Consider the following 19634-nt stretch of genomic DNA (forward strand, 5'->3'; position numbering starts at 1 on the left):
ATGTTTGATTTATATAAAAATCAGTTCATATCCAGTATAAATTTCTAAAGTTCAAATATAAAAAAAAAGTTCAAAAAAAAAAATGTGTTTACTATTTTAAGGCAATTATAATTCAAATCATCTCAAACATTTTCCCAAATTTTCCTGCTTTGAATTGTAAAAAAAATGGTGTAAGGAAAAGACTGACTCTTCAGGACTTGAACTTGAATATCCGCCACAAAAACCATGCGAATAATTCCGTCGACTTTAGCGTCTGCGCACCAATTTAACTGCTTGCGAGGATTCCTCAATCTCAAATTCATTCGATTCGCTGTGAGCATGAAATACGACGAATGCCTTACTAACGTGTTGAAATCCCCTACGACTATGAGAAAAAAAAATGTGAAATCCTCTTCAAGCGTGATAAAAACAGTAAAAAATTTGAAATCCTCTACAACGAATTTTCAATTTAGTACTCGAAAAAGCTCATTTAACATTTGCGCTTCCTCATTCCATTAACATTCTCTGCCCGAATCCTCTCATTTCTCGATGAAGCCGTCTCGAGCGTCCCTGTTTAGCTTGCTCATCAACTCTGCAGTAAATTATAGAAATTAAAGGTTATCTTCGTTAATCGTTAATATTGTTTTTATACTACTTTAACTTATTCGGTTTGTTGTTCCACAAATTTGTTTTTTTGTTTGTTACCCACCTTTCATGTTATATTCAAAATTTCCAATATGTTATATACCTATTCATAATTATGTTTTTCGAGTTGTTTACTTGTGGGCTTCAAATTTTAAATTTCACAATTTAACACACGGAACTTCGTTTGTTTCATTAAAGATAGTTTATTTTAAATCTCACAAGTCTCAATATTACCGAGCCATTCGCTGAATTTTCACAAACATGTTTCTCCTACTTTTATTTGTTTTCTATTGGAAAGGGTAGCCAGTCTTGTCAAAATTGTGAAAAATAAAGTAACTGCTTTGGCAAGGCGCCTCCTATGGTACTCAATTCGCCTTAATTTTCATTTGTCGTAATCGCAAGAAAAAAAAAACCGTTGCTATGCCAAAGTCACCTTGTGTGTATTTACCTTTGGCATAAGAATGATCAATTCGCCTTGCCTTTGGCATTAGCTTCTGGAAGTAATTTGACAGATGTATTTTGCCATTTCGAGCATTAGGTCAATTTTACGAAATAGGTAAGTTTGGTTTATAAATTATGCGAAGTATTTGATATAACTGTTACCAGTTTCAGTTTGAAGCCTATTTCGGCCAACTTTGCTAAAATGTCTAGCGAAGTCGAAAAAGCGCAGACAGCATCAGCTGCTGATGATACTATTTTCGGAAAAATTCTTCGCAAGGAAATTCCATGTAACTTCATCCATGAAGATGAGAAAGTAGGTCTACGTTTGCATTGCAATAATGTTAACCTAATAATCTGTTTTTAGTGTGTCGCTTTTCATGACATCAATGGCCAGGCACCAACGCACTTTCTTGTGATACCAAGAAAACCGATTGCCCAATTGTCCCTAGCTACTGGAGATGACAAAGAATTGCTTGGTCACCTTATGTTAGTTGGTGCAAAAGTAGCCAAAGAGTTAGGTCTAGATAAAGGATACCGAGTGGTTATAAATAATGGTCAACACGGGGCACAATCGGTTTACCATTTACACTTGCACTTCCTTGGTGGACGCCAAATGCAGTGGCCGCCGGGATAAATATTTTTGCGTTGCGTTAAAATAAAATAATAAATATAACCATTCTCAAGCCATAATACTAAATTCATTTTTATTACTTATTTTGTAAATGCGTGCGACAAATTTGTAAATGATTTCTTTTGACAACTCTCCACAAGGTTTTCAACGTAATAGTGTTGTATGTTTTCTTCTATCTGTGGATATGGCGGAAGGATCACGCGATTGATTTCTTTTTTCAATCACTCGATCAAAGAATCGAGATAATTTTACAGCATCCGTTGTTCCAGCGGAAAGACTACGAGGATTCCTACAATTCAACCATATCTCCTCTGCACCACACTGTTCTGCTGCAATTTATTTAAGTTATTACTTTGATAATTTTGGACATAAATTCATATGTTATATATGAATGCACGTATACATTTTATTTTACCTATGCAACCAATCTTTTGTAGCGGTTTCGGTTGTCGTTTTTCATCTAAAAGGTCCAATTTTGCCCCCATTACTAACAATGGAAGTTGGGTGGATCCTAAAAATTGTTCCGGATCGAAAACGCTGTCTCCAATGCTATTTTTTACGTCTTTTCCATCTTTATTGAGAATTTCATACAACCATTCGCGCAAATTTTCTTGACTCTTGCGATTTGTGAGGTCATGAACCAGAATAATGCCATGTATAGGAGCGTAAAAGACACTGCGTGTATTCCGATGACTTATTGATCCGCCAATGTCAAACAATTCAATAAAATAAGGCTGTTGTTGAGGAGTTCCTTCCTTGTATTCGTGTAACTTAACCTCTATATTACATCCAACTGTCCATCCCGGACGGGTAAGAGATTCGTTGTGCGCTATCAAGTGCGTGAGACAGGTTTTTCCAACTCCTTTAATTGAGAATCAACTAGATGAAATTAAGTCATACCACCGCATATGTATATATCCTGTATTTCAACATCACAAACACAAACCTGAATCCCCAACCAAAAGTACCCGAACTTTATCAATATTATTTGCCATTTTATTTCCGGTAAAGTTTTCATTATCCATCGAGGAATTTGTATTGAGGTTTATATTTTAGTGCCAACAAAATTCCCAATATTTGGTTATCAAACAAACAGCCAGTGCTGCCAGCTTTTCATTTTCAAAAACAAGCAAACTTGAAAAAGAGCGTTCTAGCCACGGGGAAGAGAATCCAAAAGATGTGACCAACATCAGACCGTAAACTAGCTCACAGTGATTTTGAAGGAATCAGCTGATTTGCTAATGTAACTGGGGATGTTTTCCCGGACGTGAAAGCGGTTTGTTTAAGACAAGAAAAAATCAACGCAGCCTCCACCTATGTTACTTCGTTGCAGTCTGAACCCCAGGATTGTTGTTGTTGTTGTAGTAGCATAAAATTTCCTTATAATAAATTTAATTACATTTACGGCGAATGCTGCTGGAGTGAGTCTGAGTGCCTCACGAGCTCAACGAAAAAATCAGTGCGTAGTTCTGTTGTTATTTTGCCAGAGTGCCGAACGCCGCTTTGGCTTTGGTAATTCTGCTTTCAACGTCAGACTCACTTCCTCCATCACAAGTAACAGAAATTATCCACGCTTTCAAAGATCTGCGCACCCACTTTTAAAGAATCTGATAAGGGGAATTCAGGTTAAATGCTTTTGTCTTTCCTATATTGATTTTAAGTCTCGTTGTTTGTAACTGTTCCTGTGTTGAATGTGTCATCAGTTTTAGTTCGGCAGTAGGCAAATGTCGTCGGCATATGCTAAATAGATTAAAAGTACGTTCACACATGCATTAATTACCAATAAATCCACAAAACTAATCTATCTATCTATCTATCTGTTGTGAAAGGTTTAATTTGAAATGAAAATGAATAATAAAATTATATTGTTGGAATATTTTGGTATTTTTGGTTTATTTAATTATTATTAACGCTATGAAAAAAAAGATAAGCAGAAGGAAGAGCTAATTTAACTGCGCAATTGGCTGCTAATAATAAACAGTAATCGAAATTCGATATTACATTTTATAATAAGTAATAATAATAAAAAATAACGTGTGTCCTGTTCATGCACAAACGCTTTTTTTCTGTTATATGAATGAATAGTTAATAATATCTAACAAACATTTTATTAGAATTATGTCTACAAACCGTTCTCTTTGCCGGTATCCATTTTATTTAGTTTTTACTTTGACGTTTTTCTTTACATTCGTAAACATAATGATCTATTACAAGGAAAGCACACGGTTGTATGTCGAAAAGTGGGCGTATCATCTATGATTATTTTATAATCTCAGATTTTGGGAGAGAAATTTAGTATAATTACGGATGGGAAGTTAAGCACGAAAAAGTAGATCATCTACTTATATGTGAACGTATTATAAGTTTGTGTTGTTGACCTGACACTGAATACCTCTTTGGTGGTTTTCGTTAGCAAAAGAAGCGTTAAGAACGTCTTCAATTACCAGCAGGAAAAGGATTGTGGACAGAATGCAACCCTGCCGAACGCCAGTCAGCACCTGAAAGGATTCCGATAATTTGCCTTTATGGAGGGCGTGCTAACAAGAGTCGCTATAGCTTTCCTCAATAAGGGCTACTTATTTAACTACTCCTCTCCTCCACAAAGAAGCCCAGGTACACTCCCTGTTTACGCTATCTAATGCTTTTTCAAAATCGATGAACAGCAGGTGGAGTTTGGAGTTACACCCGGTGCATTGTTCTATGACACTACGGAGTGTGTTGATATGCGCTGCACAGGAAAAACCGCTGCGAAATCCAGCTTGTCAGGAATCAATCTACTGGAGTTGGAATGTTTATCTAAAGCAGGATCTAAAATGTTGTTAAGCACGGCTGAGAAATGCTCTTTTCAACGACGTAGCTGATGTTCGTCTGTCATTAAGAGATTTCCGTTTAGGTATTTGATGGGGTGCTCAACGCTCAAACTTTTGTTCACCATTTTCTTTGTGATCTTGAATAACGCACGAGAGAATGAGGCTATTCGACTCAAAAGACTTGATCGGCATGGTTAAACCATACTCCTTCACAACAACGTCAAAGCCGCACTCCAAGAGCTCGAATGGGAGATTCTTCAGCATCCGCCGTATATTCCGGACCTTGTACCGACCGATTACCATCTTTTCCGCTCCTTGTCAAACCAAATGAAGGGCGTTACCTTCGAAAACAAAGAGGTCCTTAAAAACTGACTCAACACCTTTGACACCAGACCAGGCGATTTTTGGCGGCCGGTTCTACGTTACCGGAATGACTCGGATTTTTCCCGACCAACCGCTGCCGCCCCAGTAAACTAGCCGCATGTAGTGAATCGTTTATCATCCCCCCTCTATTGTCCCAGGAGTAATTCCATGCAGGGATCTTGATCCAAATACTTCTGGCTGGTATTGAATCCAATCATGGACCAGAGGTATTCTATTGCTGCGTTTGCCATAAACGGTTCCACCCGAACTCCACCTTGGTTAGGCGCAATAAGTGCAACCGGTGGAGCCACCTTAAGACCTGTTCAGGCCTTAATTCACATAGGGAGTGGTCCATACGGTATGTGGCCTCGTATTGCTCCCGCCTTCAGTCGTCTCATGCCTCGAAGACTACCACATCCCCTGATAGGCCGACACTACCAACCGTCACCATAACCCATACCTCCACGGTAAGGAGCTTATCGGCGCAACAACTGTCGCAGGAACTTGCTGTTCAACTTGACCTTAATGTTTACTGTTGTCAGTTATTCTTTAGCTTGTCGATTCTTTATTAGATCGTTTCAATTTTACTATTCCGCAACGTGCTCTACTCGATTTCATCCAAAGAGATCGCCCAATTAAAACAACAGAAACGCAACATGAAATTCTCATCTGCTCTTGATTGCATTCTTAATGTTGCTTCTAAATCAGACAACAAACCTTCTCATTCTCCTACCTAGAAACACCCTCCGTGGGCAATGCATGACATGTCATTTCTCAACGAACTCACACTTCATGAGAAACAAAGCACTAACGTAGTCGTCTATAGACAATTATACAAAAAAATTACCGATCTATTTTTACGGAGGTATTAGCAACTCTTGTTTACTGGTGGATATAATTCTATAGACGGTATATATTTCGCCGTTGTTGACGTCAAAACTAGCGCAAAGCATCTTACCCACAGTTGCAACGGCTTTTGAAGCAGAAGTGCAATTTAAAGCTACTAAATCAAGAAACTCATCTGAACCAATTTCCACTATAAACGAGCTGATCCCTCAACTACATAACGTCCCCTTAGTATTAAAATAGCCTATAAATTTTTTGATGTTTTGAGAAAATGAATTTCAAACTTTTTGTCGAAAGTAGCTCTCACTCAAATCTCGTTATGTCTGTAAATATTTATTATTTTTTGACTGACGTTTTGACCAACTTTGTGGAACTAGAATTTGACAAAATTTTGACCACATATAAAATCGATGATGGAGAATCCAAAAATTCAATAAAAAAATAATAGCCTATGAGCACATAGGCTATTGTTATACTAAGGGGACGATAAAATATCAAATTGATGTGGATTTCTCGGTACACTGGCATTAACATAAATTTGCACGAAAATAAAGTAGCCAAGCTTCAAAAGCCCGATTAGTAACTTTTATGCATTTTTCAAGCAAAGATGCGGCAACAATAATTTCTATAGTTCAATACCAGCGATGCGCCGTAAAATGGGCAAATTGTCCACTTAGATTGCGTCACACTTCATTTGTTAAATAAGGAATATCAACCAATATGTAAATGTGCCGCAGTGCTCGCTTAACTATTCATCAATCAATTGATTTTTCTTTAGAGAAATATGAATTTGAGAAAACTTGGAACTCTTATTTTTAATCTCTTACTTTTCTATTAGGGAACAAGCAGGCTAAATGGGCATATCTCACAACACACACTGTCACAATTGTAAACAACCTGAGAAAAAGGAAACGATTTTCCATTCCTCTGTGAATGTCCTCCCTTATAGTAGAAGGGAATGTCAACCCTTCGCAGACCACTCTTCGAGAGTCTCCAACAACTGTCTGACTTAGACGTCAACCGCAACCGTCTTAAACCGCACAGACTGGATATAGTCATGCTGTAGATAACCATTAAACAAATGGGTGCGAGGTTGTGGCAACAAAATGGCGCGGAAGCGCTATTTGGATTCTGGATGGAATACCACTTTAACCAACCAATCAACAAGCTCGTTCACATCTCCCCGTACTCTAATGCTTCATTCAATGCCCCTTAATTAAACCCATCCAATTTTAAATTGAGTTGGAGACTTTAGTGTTCACATACAATTTTGTTTTTGAACAACTTTTTTACTAAATAAGAAGAAAATGAGCCGGAGTGATGGAAATCTTTATTTTGACCTTTACGTGTTCTTTTTGAATACTGCAGCTGTTGGTTCACAAGTGTGACATATGTACGGTGCCGTTTTCAAAAGTTATAAATTTTCCAATAAGGTGATTAATTTTACCCATTTGTCAGCTGAAAATATTTTGATTTTGGTTGTGAAATTGGAAAAAAGGAATAAAACGAGCTTTACAAAAATGGGTTTGCATAGTTTAGGGGCCATCTACTATCTTTGTTCTTACCCTGGCCCCAATTCAAGGAGATCCACATATTTTCAATAAAAATATAATTTAGTTTACTAGCCATCAATTATCTTACCATTCGCCTTATACGTGTTCAATCTTTTTTGTTTTCATGCCATTCTATTTTCTAATTGAAATATTTTTTCTTCTTGGAACAAACTTCACAGGGATGCATGCGACAGGATTGCGCAATTTATTAATAGATTTCTTGTGTGGTAAATAATGTCAGACGTTGCACAGTCATATGCCGCAATGCCCTCTGTGGAAGTCAAGGCCATGGCGAGTCGCTGTGAATGACATACTAGACAAAATGTGGAGCCTGCAGTAAAGTACGTGTCCTGGGTTCACTCTGTAGAAGTTATCCTCTCGGATTTTGAAATAAAGACCGGTAGACCCCTGCCCATAATGCCAACCCGTTCATATTTCCTATAGTATTTTTGACAGCAATCATGTGAAAATCAAGAAATTGCTTTCCCTACACAATGCAGGGAAAGGGGTATACGCATCCTTGAACATCAATTTCATCTACGCAAACGTGAATAATCAACTCCCCCTTATCATAAACAAAATTAAAACTAAGTCCTATACGGACGCTCTAGACGTATTTATCCGCGCTTCAAATGGGAAAATGTCACAGATCCTGCTTATTCAGGTTTATTCCTAAAACCTTGCTATTAAACCTTGTGACTGCATGGTGGCTCCCTTAAATACCTTACCGAACACGTTTTATTTCCCAAATAGGCACAGCCTTCACAGTTACTACCAAAACATACATGGCGGTCTCAAGGACAACCCGAGCGAGGTATGATCGTCCTTTTGGCCGCGAAGACTACCAAAGCGCCACGATGCGTTCACCGATAGAGAAGATGAAGATTAGTAAAATACTACAACAACAACAACATTAAGGTTGACCTACAGTGCATACATGCTGTGTAAACTATGTATATCAATTTGCCCAACTCTTTTAAGTGCGGTGCGAAGACGGAAAATTTCCGACAGAGAAAGGTGATGCAAAGGACAAGAGCCAAGAATCTGTCAACAACGAAGTTTCGGAAGATTTTTTATGGACCGGTCATCTAGCGTACCATTCTTACCGTACACACTTCTTGATGGTCGTATCAGGGCAATCATGTGAGATCTGTGGACAAAAACACATGGTACCATCGAACAAGTACCTACATAGATTCGTAAATAATATTCTCAAAGCATTTGAACAGAAGAAGTACGAGTATTGCACAGCTGTATTTCTAGACATATTTCAAGCCTTCAACCGCGTCTGACATGACGGCCGGTCGTATCTAAAAAATCGGCACTTTTTTGTAAAACAAAATGAAGAACCATCTAAACTCTGTGAAAGTTTACCTGGTGCACCCCAAAATAGTATTAATGGCCCCATCTTATACTTGATTTACACTCACGATCTACCAGTTACTGAGGAAACTATCGTCGGACTTTTGCAGATGACACCGCTTTACTCGCAATGGACTCCCTCCTTGATGCGGCTTCTCTTAAACTCCAAGAACGACATGGTGAAATAACTTAATGGCTCAAAGACTGGAAAATAAAATCAAATCAGACAAAATCTGTTCAAGTTACCGCCAAGAACACAATTATACCCCAAAGTAATGTTACAAAATATCTCGGAATGCATCTTGACTGCAAGCTCACCACCAATCCCATTTCCTTTAAAATATTGAAGAGGAAATCAGCAATAGATCTCATGAACTAAAAAGCAAAATTTGAGGAATGCTTGCCCTACTAGGTGCTTTCTATGGACATCTCGTGGAATATCTTAGTTTTAAGTATAAATATTGTTAAATGTTATTAAACAGATTGCAGCAGATAAATGAATAATAAACAAAATGTCGACAGTGGGTTTCGATTCCCGGGCAACGATAGTCACGCATCACACATTGGGCTACAGAGTCGAGCTAAGCTAAGTACTACGAGTATATGCGCGATGTACAGATAGCAACAAAAAGCGCCTTCGATTCGCCACTTCTCTGCTCGCTACATCCGGGCTCTGCGTACCTGCCGAAAGATTTGTATTGGAAAGCAACTGCTAAGTTATCGAGTAAGTTTCGCCGCTAGCAAATATGTGTATAGCTCATAAAACTGGTATAACTCTATTTTCACAAACAAATGTAATTTGAATCGAAGGCACCGAGCAAAGTAAACGGTACGGAATAAATTCATTCATGTGCAAGTATGCTTCCCCCATATATGGCGTATCGAAGAGACCTATAATCTATCATTCTTTTGTTTATATGTACATACGTATACGTACGTATGTATATGAATAAATATGTAGGGCTCTGATATATTTCTACTCCAATTTTTCAATTCAATTCGCTGGCACCGAGCAAAGTAAATGATACGGAACAAATTCATTCATGTGCAAGTATCCTTTCCCCATATGTAGATTCCTTAGAATATAAAAAATCTCAAGGTTTAAAACGCCAAAATTCTTTTGACCAAACAAAAACATTCCTTTCAGGAGTTATAATTTTTAAAACCAACTAAGACTCTAAGCTTATTTAAATAAAGCTATGAATAACTCTATTTACATATGTTTTTTTCGCTGTACAATGTTCTTATAAATAAAGTGTGCACAAAATATACATACATATGTTAGTAAACAACAATGCACATGCAAATACGAATCCAACTCTTCGGTATAAAACTCAATGTTTACTAAATTAGTTAGAGTTACATAACTTAATAGCCTTAACGATCAGTTTGTTGGCAAAAAGCTTTCCCTATAACTCTTGGTATTGTACTGAACTCAACGAATTGGCGTTAGGGCAAGTTTGACTTCCAATTAAGCTTGCGCGTATACCAAATGTGTGTGCATAAATATCTGAAATCACGTTCCAACGTTACCACGTTGTGGTTTGACTTTTCTTCATATTCAAAGATATTTAGCTTTTCGAGGTATTGTGGTCAAATATATTCAGTTAAGATCGCATCGCGTTACTGCATACACGTTTAAGTCTAGCTCCTTCGAAGCAGCGATTTGGAGTTACAAAAACTTTAAATTTGAAAAATACTATTGTTCCAGAAATCGAGCTTCTTAAAGAGATAGTGCTATGCAGCAAAGAGGTTTAAGTGCTTTAGTAGTTATCCTTGGAGTAATAGCGCAAGGTAAACAAATGACATACTTTTTTTTTGGTGTGAAGCATTCAACAAGCAACCAAATCAAGTAATAATCAATTTTTTTTTGTTTAAAAGTGTATCAAATGTCTGTATAAGTTTCCGTTCAAATTAGATATTGCATGTACGATAATAGGTGAAATATACATAAGTACATACGTTAGATATGATTCGTATATGTGCGCATATGTACACTTTCATAACCAAATCACGATGAAAGTAAAAGCAAAAGTACCAATAAGTCACTAGACAATTTTTGTGTGTGCTAATAAGGCACTCAATAGAAGTACACACATACATATGTAATATATGCAATGCATATACAACCAATATGCACCGCCATATACATTTGGTGTGTGTAAATGGGCCAGTCTGATTTTATTTGCACATTCTCGAACGCTTGCACGTGTGCTTTATTGTATATTAGGGCAGTCCAACATTGTGACTGTTGTGTACGGTCTTATAATCTATTAAAAGTATTTTAGATTCTGAGGAAAGATGCCCCGAAATCAGGTGGAAAAACTATTTCAAACCTATAGATGCACACACCAATGAATGACTTCCTTAAAAACAAAGAGCGTGAAGAGTTGTTCTGGCTAAATTACTGAGAAATTGTCTGCCTTGTTTCGAGCAAAAAGTTGCCCAGCAGAAATTTCCAACTTATCCTTAAAATGAAGTGTCACTAGAAAATGAAATACCAACTTTTCATGCACGATAAACTTTTAATAATACACAACTGAACTTGTAAGTTATATTTTATATAATGAGGCTCATTTAGACCCATATCAGACATATATAATATCATTTTTCCCTCATAAAAACCGATCCACCCTCATACACGTATGTACATATGTATATGTACACACACATGCATGCAGATATAACATTTATGTAATTGTAGCTATAGTATGATCGCGATTTCAAGTAAAGTGGAGCAATACGCTTTTTGTGTTACAGTAATCGATTGTATTGAGTGTGAGATTATGTTCATATATAAGTATGTGCCTATGTATATACTATATTGCAGGCGTGGAAATACCACAAGCTTGAAATAACAGCAACGATCGCAAAAGCAAGCAATGAACGAGCTTCCAAATATCGGATTCAAAATTAAGGCCATGCTCGAGCCATTGAGATCGATATTTAGTGAGAAGCCTTGCTTAACGAATTTATTGGCTACTAAATATATGTATGTACATATACATATGTGTGGCTACCATTCGGTACTGCGCGGCTTCGAAACTCCGGGCAGGAAACACCAAATGATATAAGACATTTTTTCTTCGGTTGTCTCCAAACTTCCGAGTGTATTTCTGCCATGAGAAAACTCCTCATAAAAAAAGATGTAAGAGCCAATTAAACATAAAGTATAAAAAACTATGAATATCAAGAAATGTACAGAAGAAGCCAGTTTCGGAATTGTACCAGTCAATAAAATCAGTAGTCGTACGTTTGAAATAAGGGAAGTTTCGCAAAAGGCTTATTTTATTCTAACCTTTTCGTATTTTTTTCAATCTGTATACTCTGAACGATCGGAGATCTGTACTCCTCTTTAGTTGCGATTTCGAGTGAAGTACGACTTGAATGTGTTAATTTTTACATTCATATTCATTCATATTCATTGAAATTAAACAAATAAGGAATACCTCAATTCAATGTGTTTATGCGAAACCTGTTGGTAGTACGTCCTGGATTCGATATCCACTGTGGATGTTAAGCAATATAACTCTTCTAACAGCAGCCGTCCTTCTGCAGGCAATGGCAAACCTTCGAATGTATGTTATGGTACTCCCATAAATAATAATATCTCGTTGGGTCGCTTCATTTGTTGAGCAACATCAAGCGGCAGGCAAACTATTTAACGTACATTTTTTAATTAAGAAATATTTCCCGCTGGGTGGAAAGTATATTGTACATAATACATGGCGTAGTTTAATTGTCTTCTGGTTTGACCAGATTTGAAAGGTCTAGCAATCGCATTTTAATTCAAATATTAGATATTCAATATTTATATCGCTTTGTATTAATGCATATATTTATATGTAAAATTGCAAACTGGTTTCTTCAGAAATATAACCGAATACCTACTATATGTATTTAAACTTTCCAACTTTGAAGATAGGACCAGGACAAAAATTTGAAGGTCTTGAATATTAAGAAATTTTTCTTAGTTTTAAAACTTTTGGAAATGCAAAAAGGTAGCAAGTTAGAGGTACTATTTGCAGTTTTTTTACGACTTAAAAAAATTGTTGTTTTAACTTTGTTTCAATTTTCAACACAGAAGTTGTTTTATTCCAGTTCTGGCTACTACAATACTACGAGTACAACAATTTTTGTATTGCTTCAGGAAGAATTTTTTGAGCCCTCGACGTGAATCTACTTAGTGATATTTTAAGACTCAAGTTTGCATCCTTAGGGCACTGAACCGTATACGACTGCAAAGAATTCGACCTAAACAACTGATTGCTTGACCAAACGTTTTAACAAACGAAAGCTTGTTATCCGAATAATAGATATTGTACTGTATCGATAATGTTTAGTCGTTTATACATATACATACACAAATGCATTTGTTATGTTGCAAAAGCTTACTTTTACCGTTCATCAACAAAACCTGTTAGTCTGTTTGTAGCGATTTATCGACTGATGGTGATGCAACAGCTTTTAATAAAAGAAAAAAGTCTGTACCGGCACATACATGCGCACTTTATTATGAATTATATAATTCAAACATATGTATCTAAATATGTGTGTAAGTATGACACTCAAAATTAAACACATTGATGATCAAAATTACATGCATACATACATACATCCATACGAATATGAATATCTTCGGGTATGACCTGTTTTATTGTTTGTCGGCGGATGTGCAATTACTAAGTTTTCTCATGGCTTATTTTACACACCGTTATTCGCGAAGGCATACTCGCATGTAATTGAAAATGTATGTACATATGTATAAGGAAAAAGAAATTTGTGAATTTCCGGAATTCGAGACGTTACATGTTGTTTTGAACATTTGTAAATAAACGATGTGAGTCGAAAGGTTGTGTGCATTACCGACTCATAAGAATTCATATAAACTATTTTGGTAATTCCAAATATAAAAATAAATATGTATAAAGCATTTGGGTCCATTCTACAACACATTACTTAAATAAAATGCAAATGTTCGTACCATTTAAATATTAGGTTTTACACCAATTTGTTATTAAAATTAAATTTAATTTTTGCATTTCTTTGTGTGTTCTCAAATAACCCGCTTTTTGCTACCTCTTTTTACCAATTTTAAAGGTTTCTCATTGTCACTAATATTTAACTTTTTTTGTATCATACTACCTCCCTTGTGACCGTTTCCAATCGATACCTAAATACCGATAATAAATGAAAAGACAAAACCGAGAGTAGCTGTCGCGTTGCGGCAAGGGTAACGGTTTTTTAATCAAGAACAAAGGAAATTCCGATTTTAAACCGAGATTTCCGAGCACATCAATAAGGTAGAACTTTAATGACGTGTATTTTGTTATGGTTTGAATTCTCTAGACAACAACAAAGTTAAATATCATATGGAAAAGCTTGACAGTTTAGAAAACACATAAAAGTCAAATCAGCTGATCTATCTTATTGCTATGCCTGGGTAATTCCTTTTTTTCCTGCACTATAGACTCGCAACTCGCTTACTTTTTTAGCATTAATTTCTTTTGCTAATGGGTAGTTTGCGCCAATATTATCTCAGCCTGCAACCTGTGAGAAATTCAGTTACTATCTATTTTTTTGCGAGATGTTCTTTCCTGGCTTTGTTCTAGCGTTATAAGCGGATGCCAATGGACTACTTTTACCTCCTTTTCCCTATTTATTAGGAATTGAAAATTTGCAACTCCACTTCAGTCTTTGATTACTAATGGTTTTAAGGTAGCATTCTATAAAATAGACCAGCTTCGCCCACTTTGAAGACGTTTTGCAGCCGGTACCCAAGTTTTATAAATGGAAACTAATATTCACCCAATACTTTTTTATTTAATGTGCATTTGAATGAAATGCTTGTATGCGCTATCAACCTATCTATCAAATTCCACTCAATTTTTTTTTTTTTTTGCATTTGAGCGTAAATAGCGCAATTTTGTATTATGAGTGACCTCCCATCGTGAACGGAACTCCCATCAAGAATTAGGGAAATTCCTATTAGATGCTTTCCATTTCAATTCAACCGGGCTATTCGGGTCATGTTCTTCGATTTCGATGTAACTTAAATATTATATGTTGCTCTCTGGTCAAAATAATGAGACACGTATTTTTTTATTCGCCCGAAAAAAAATTTTTTTAAGAGTTATCGGCAATTTTGTTTTTCGGCTCAAACTCGATTTTTTTTAATTATATAAGAAAAAATTTTTTTAAATGCCCATAACTTAGTCAAAAATGAACCGATTTTAATAATTCTGGGTTCAACAATTTACATTGTTAATAATTATTGACATAGAAAGCATTCTTTTAAAAGACATTTAAATAAAACTCGTTGTTGAAAATTAAAATGGATTTTATTGCTGCACCAGTTTAATGGGTAGAATAGGATGCTTGGCAGAACAGGTGTTTACCACTAGAGCGCAAAATGTTAAGGCATGTTTATATCCCTTTAATTTGAACGATTAAGTATAAGGCGTTATAAAACAAAATACAATATCGAGTTCACCTAGGTCTCGTGGTGAGTATTTCTATTTATTTTATGCCTTTCCTCGACAAAGCAAAGCATTCGTATAAATTTGTCACGAGAAACTGTCAAAGTTGTGTTTCATTCTAAATCAATAATACTCGTGCCGATTTCACAAATTTCGAAATTGCGGGAGAGTTTCGAGATCTTGTCCTTATTTATAATAGCATTTTTGCCACGTTTCCACATCGGGATCTCCGACGAAATTAGAGGTTCTAATACGCATGCCATTGATTTTAAAAAGATACAAGAATCAACATACCTGTAGCAACATCTTTACGTTTTTTTAACGTTTTTCAAAATACTCATTCATCAATAAAAGGGAAACATTAAGAATATCCACAGTATATCCGCTTAAAAAAAAGATAATTTATAAATCTAAAAATTATTATAGTAGGTATAACCGTTTATATTTGTATAAAGGTAGCTGCGGTCCCGTTCAAGCATCCGAATGCCCAGAAAAGATAGGTGAACAGGCATACGCACACACTGAGCGATGCGACCAATTCTTCCTATGTACAAATGGAACCCTGACTTTGGAAACATGTGAGAATGGTCTTTTATACGATGGAAAAGGAGCTGCACATAATCATTGTAATTATAATTGGGCTGTTGATTGTAAGGGACGGCAATGGGATCGTAAGTGCTTAAATATTATCTTCAATTATATTATTAAACCATAGAAAAATACAAGAAACCCCACTTTCGAACTAGCAACACCAATATCAACACCTGGTTGTGAATACCAATTCGGCATTTACCCAGTCTCAAAGGAATGTTCCACAACTTATATAAAGTGCGCTTACGGAGAACCAATCGAACAAGAATGTGACGCCGGTCTGGCCTACGATGATCGAACCCACGGTTGTAACTGGCCCGATCAGCTTTTACATGTTTGTAATCCAGAAGGTAATTACCAATACAATGTACAAAAATTAAACATTCAAGTTACTCTTAATAATTCTTACATACCGAAACTTATATTTTCCAGCGGTCGTGGGTTTCAAATGTCCGACAAAAGTTGACTCGAGCTCACCAGCTGCACGCTTTTGGCCATTCCCACGTTTTCCCGTTCAGGGAGATTGTCATCGCTTGATAACATGTGTAGAGGGTTATCCCCGTTTGATAACATGCGGCGAGAACAAGGTTTTCGATGAAAGTACACTTACTTGCGAAGATCCAGATTATGTATCCACCAAATGTAACAGCATTGGAAAATAATATGGTTTACTCTCATACTGCGATGTTTTAATAATCTGTTTGTATATACATACGTACTCTCTTGCCTTCTATTTCGAATATTTTATTACTGCTTTATTTTTTGCTGAAAGCCATCAAACGCATGTCTACCGTATCTACGTATCCACATCTCCAACTTTACTTTATTACTAATGTTTCAATGTGTCCAAGAAATTTTCTGCTAGCATAAATCTTAAAAACGAATATTAAATCTTGTAAAAATATACATAAAAAACAAAACAGCATTATTCGATGCAATAAAATCTATTTATTTAACATTATCTGAAATACTTAGTTCAATGTTGTTTGTACGCGTAGGCCAAACGCGCGACTAAAATAAAATATTGCCCACCAATGTATACAAATTATCCAGTATTTTTACATCAACGATATCGATGTGTAAGAACATGTTCCCACGACAGTCGGTTCTACGTTGCCGGAACGACACGGATTTATATCCGGCCAAGGACTGTCACTCCAGCGGTATTCTTCCTCCATGTATGGGGAATGTTTATGCTGCTATAACAACAACAACAATAAAATATGTGTAAGCACGCTGTTATACAGGGTGGGCCAAATAAGACCGACTAATGTTAAGCACAAATAACTTTTTAATTTTTTGTCATATTTATTTTTCTCTTTTTGTAGGTTATAATTGAATTGTTGGAAATTTATTATGGAACCCTACAGTACAACACAACGCGTTAAAATTATGGAGTTTTTCTATTCTTGTCAACGATCAATTGTTTTAACGCAGCGTAAATATCGGCATATGTCGGATGAAGCGCATTTCCATTTAAATGGTTATGTCAACAAACAAAACTGTAGATTGTGGGGCTCTGAAAATCCAAGGGCAACACACCAACATTAGTTGCACCCATCTAAATGTACTGTTTGGTGCGGTGTTATGGCCACTAGATTTATCGGTCCATATTTCTTCGAAAATGAGGATAAAACGCCGGAATCGATTTCAGGAGCTTCATACAGAACATTGATTGAAAACTTTTTACGGCCAATGGCGGAGCAGTATCCTAATTTGTGGTTTCAACAAGATGGAGCAACTGCCCATACTGCTAGACAAACTATGGACCTGCTGCGTGAAATTTTTGGCGAACGTCTGATTTCCAAAAATTCAGACTTCCCTTCGCCACCTCGTTCGCCAGATTTGACTGCGCCCGACTTCTTTTTATGGGGATATTTAAAAGATAATGTGTATCTTAATAAACCAGAGACTATTAGACAGCTGAAGCAAAATATTCGAGACGAAATACTGAGTCTTCAACCAGAAACATTATGTGGTGTAATGGAAAACGCGTTAAAAAGAGCCAATCTTTGTATCGAGAAAAATGGTGGACATTTGTCTGATGTAATATTTCATACATAATTTCCAAAAAAATTATTCAATATATAAAAACAATTTACCAAAATAAATGATTATTCCAAAAGTTATTTGTGTTTAACATTAGTAGGTCTTATTTGGCCCATCCTGTACTTTCGCTTCTAAGAAATAATGTCCAAGTTAAATTTAATTAATTATATCCGCAATGACGCTAGTAAGCGAGTTGAAATGTATGGCTTTATTTAAAAGCAAAACCCTGGCTAACGGTTTCTGGTGCACTAATCCCGCACCGCTGCACTTTTTGCCGATATACCTCGCGTGTCGACGATAAAGCGACACTAAATTTGAAAAAAATTCAGACGGAATTAATCCTTGGAAAAAATAATAATACACAAATTTGCAGTATGAAGCCCGAACAAACAAATTTGTACCCAATCTCAGATAAGAATTATTTATCTATTTCTTGTATAGTATATGAACAATAATACTTACTTACAAAAAAGATACAAACTTAATGTCTCGGGAACTTGAAAATTTATTTTCTCTAAAAAGCCGGGCTGTCAAAAATCCCATGGATAATGCCAAACACAAAAGTTAGTGAGAGGACAAACCTCCCACTTTCCAATGGTTTTAAATTTAAAAGCAACAAATGAGAATTATACGGCGGAAGGAAAACGGATTAAACGCTTTTAATGCTGCCAATGTTAAATTGTTAAAAAGGCCGCCAAACAATTGTAGCATATGCAAGATGTAATCGTTGAAAAGAGGTGTAGGGTGATTTCCCCTATGGATAAAAAATTCTGCACGATCCTGCCGAACAAACCCTATCATAGTATCGTTTTTTAAGAGCTTGAACTTAAATGCAAAACAGAAATATTGTTGGAATGAATTTTTTTAATATAATCTGGTAGGTAATTTCATTGCATTTATTTGTGTAATATGATATCCGGTATATGTGCGCTGCGGCTACGAGTTAATGGTCCATTCGATCAGTCCAATTTTTGACTACTTTTTTCAATAAATCTGGCTCTATGGCGTCAATAGTGGCTTGAATATTGATATAAGTCGATTTTTAAGCGCGCTGTTTGGAAAGTTGTGCCGTCTTGTTGGAACCAAATGTCGTCGATGTTTAGCCGATTAATTTTTGGAAACAAAAATTCAATCAGTATAGCTCGATAGCGTTCGCCATTCACCATAATGTTAGCTCTATCCTCATTTCGAAAAAAAGAAAAACCGATGATGCCGCCAGTGCTCTATGAACTTCGGGAACAGAATTTTTTTTTTTTTCAAAGTAGACTTGCATCACCTTACCGAAGAGAAATGTTAACACATTTTGCCATTATCAGCTGTCAAACTATGTATCATATATCGATGGTTCCTCATGCTGTTAAAAAAACACCCGATATAAGATTTGAGACAATGATTATTGATGACATGATTATGAAAAGCAAATTTATCGTCAAAGACAACCTCAAGACCTTAGTATCATGTATACTCGGTAGAGTTCGATGTATGAACTTACAAATCCACTGCGCCATTTAGAAGGACTAACAAACAATTTTTAAACCTTTAGAGTTGTTCAAAGTTACTTTACCGTATCGGTCAAGAGGAAGTATTTTTTTATAAACACCAATGCATTGCGATTTACTTGCCATTTCTTTCAGCCCATTTATTAGCATGACTTAAGTCGTTGTTTAGATTTTAAATACATATATTAATTGAATCGAACGGGCAACTTAGATACATTTGAACATAGTCAGCATAAACATGTATATCACAGCGTTTTAGTACTTTGGGTAGGTCGTTGATGTACAGGATAAACAATAACGACCAAATTCCGACCTGATACCATTTGTGGTATTCAAAAGTGCAGTGATGCAACTTCTGTTTGACCTTAATCCAGATTGGCTTTCAT

The 19634-nt window shown here is 36.1% G+C and overlaps 3 protein-coding genes across 5 annotated transcripts; 2 read left to right on the forward strand and 1 right to left on the reverse strand.

Moving 5' to 3' along the window:
* The first annotated feature begins 1078 nt into the window (after positions 1-1078).
* On the forward strand, positions 1079-1762 carry LOC129239133 (adenosine 5'-monophosphoramidase HINT1). 2 transcript variants are annotated; one of them, XM_054874448.1, is made up of 3 exons: positions 1079-1180; positions 1237-1378; positions 1430-1762. In XM_054874448.1, the coding sequence occupies exons 1-3, from the start codon at positions 1137-1139 to the stop codon at positions 1697-1699; spliced, it is 456 nt and encodes a 151-aa protein (XP_054730423.1). In that variant the 5' UTR covers positions 1079-1136; the 3' UTR covers positions 1700-1762. The 2 variants fall into 2 exon arrangements, with proteins under 2 accessions (XP_054730423.1, XP_054730422.1); XM_054874447.1 differs by having other exon boundaries at positions 1095-1180; positions 1231-1378.
* LOC129239132 (rab-like protein 3) lies at positions 1736-3340 on the reverse strand. 2 transcript variants are annotated; one of them, XM_054874446.1, is made up of 3 exons: positions 2643-3340; positions 2112-2558; positions 1736-2022 (listed from the first exon to the last, which is right to left on the reverse strand). In XM_054874446.1, exons 1-3 carry the CDS (start codon positions 2719-2721, stop codon positions 1841-1843), a joined length of 708 nt encoding a protein of 235 aa, XP_054730421.1. In that variant the 5' UTR covers positions 2722-3340; the 3' UTR covers positions 1736-1840. The 2 variants fall into 2 exon arrangements, with proteins under 2 accessions (XP_054730421.1, XP_054730420.1); XM_054874445.1 differs by having other exon boundaries at positions 1736-2025; positions 2643-3334.
* A 6777-nt stretch (positions 3341-10117) lies between these two features.
* LOC129239353 (protein obstructor-E) lies at positions 10118-16661 on the forward strand. Its single transcript, XM_054874802.1, has 4 exons — positions 10118-10424; positions 15565-15780; positions 15856-16050; positions 16133-16661. Exons 1-4 carry the CDS (start codon positions 10370-10372, stop codon positions 16360-16362), a joined length of 696 nt encoding a protein of 231 aa, XP_054730777.1. The 5' UTR covers positions 10118-10369; the 3' UTR covers positions 16363-16661.
* Positions 16662-19634: the final 2973 nt, after the last annotated feature.

The sequence above is a fragment of the Anastrepha obliqua genome, chromosome 2, assembly GCF_027943255.1.
Source record: "Anastrepha obliqua isolate idAnaObli1 chromosome 2, idAnaObli1_1.0, whole genome shotgun sequence".
NCBI lineage: Eukaryota > Metazoa > Arthropoda > Insecta > Diptera > Tephritidae > Anastrepha > Anastrepha obliqua.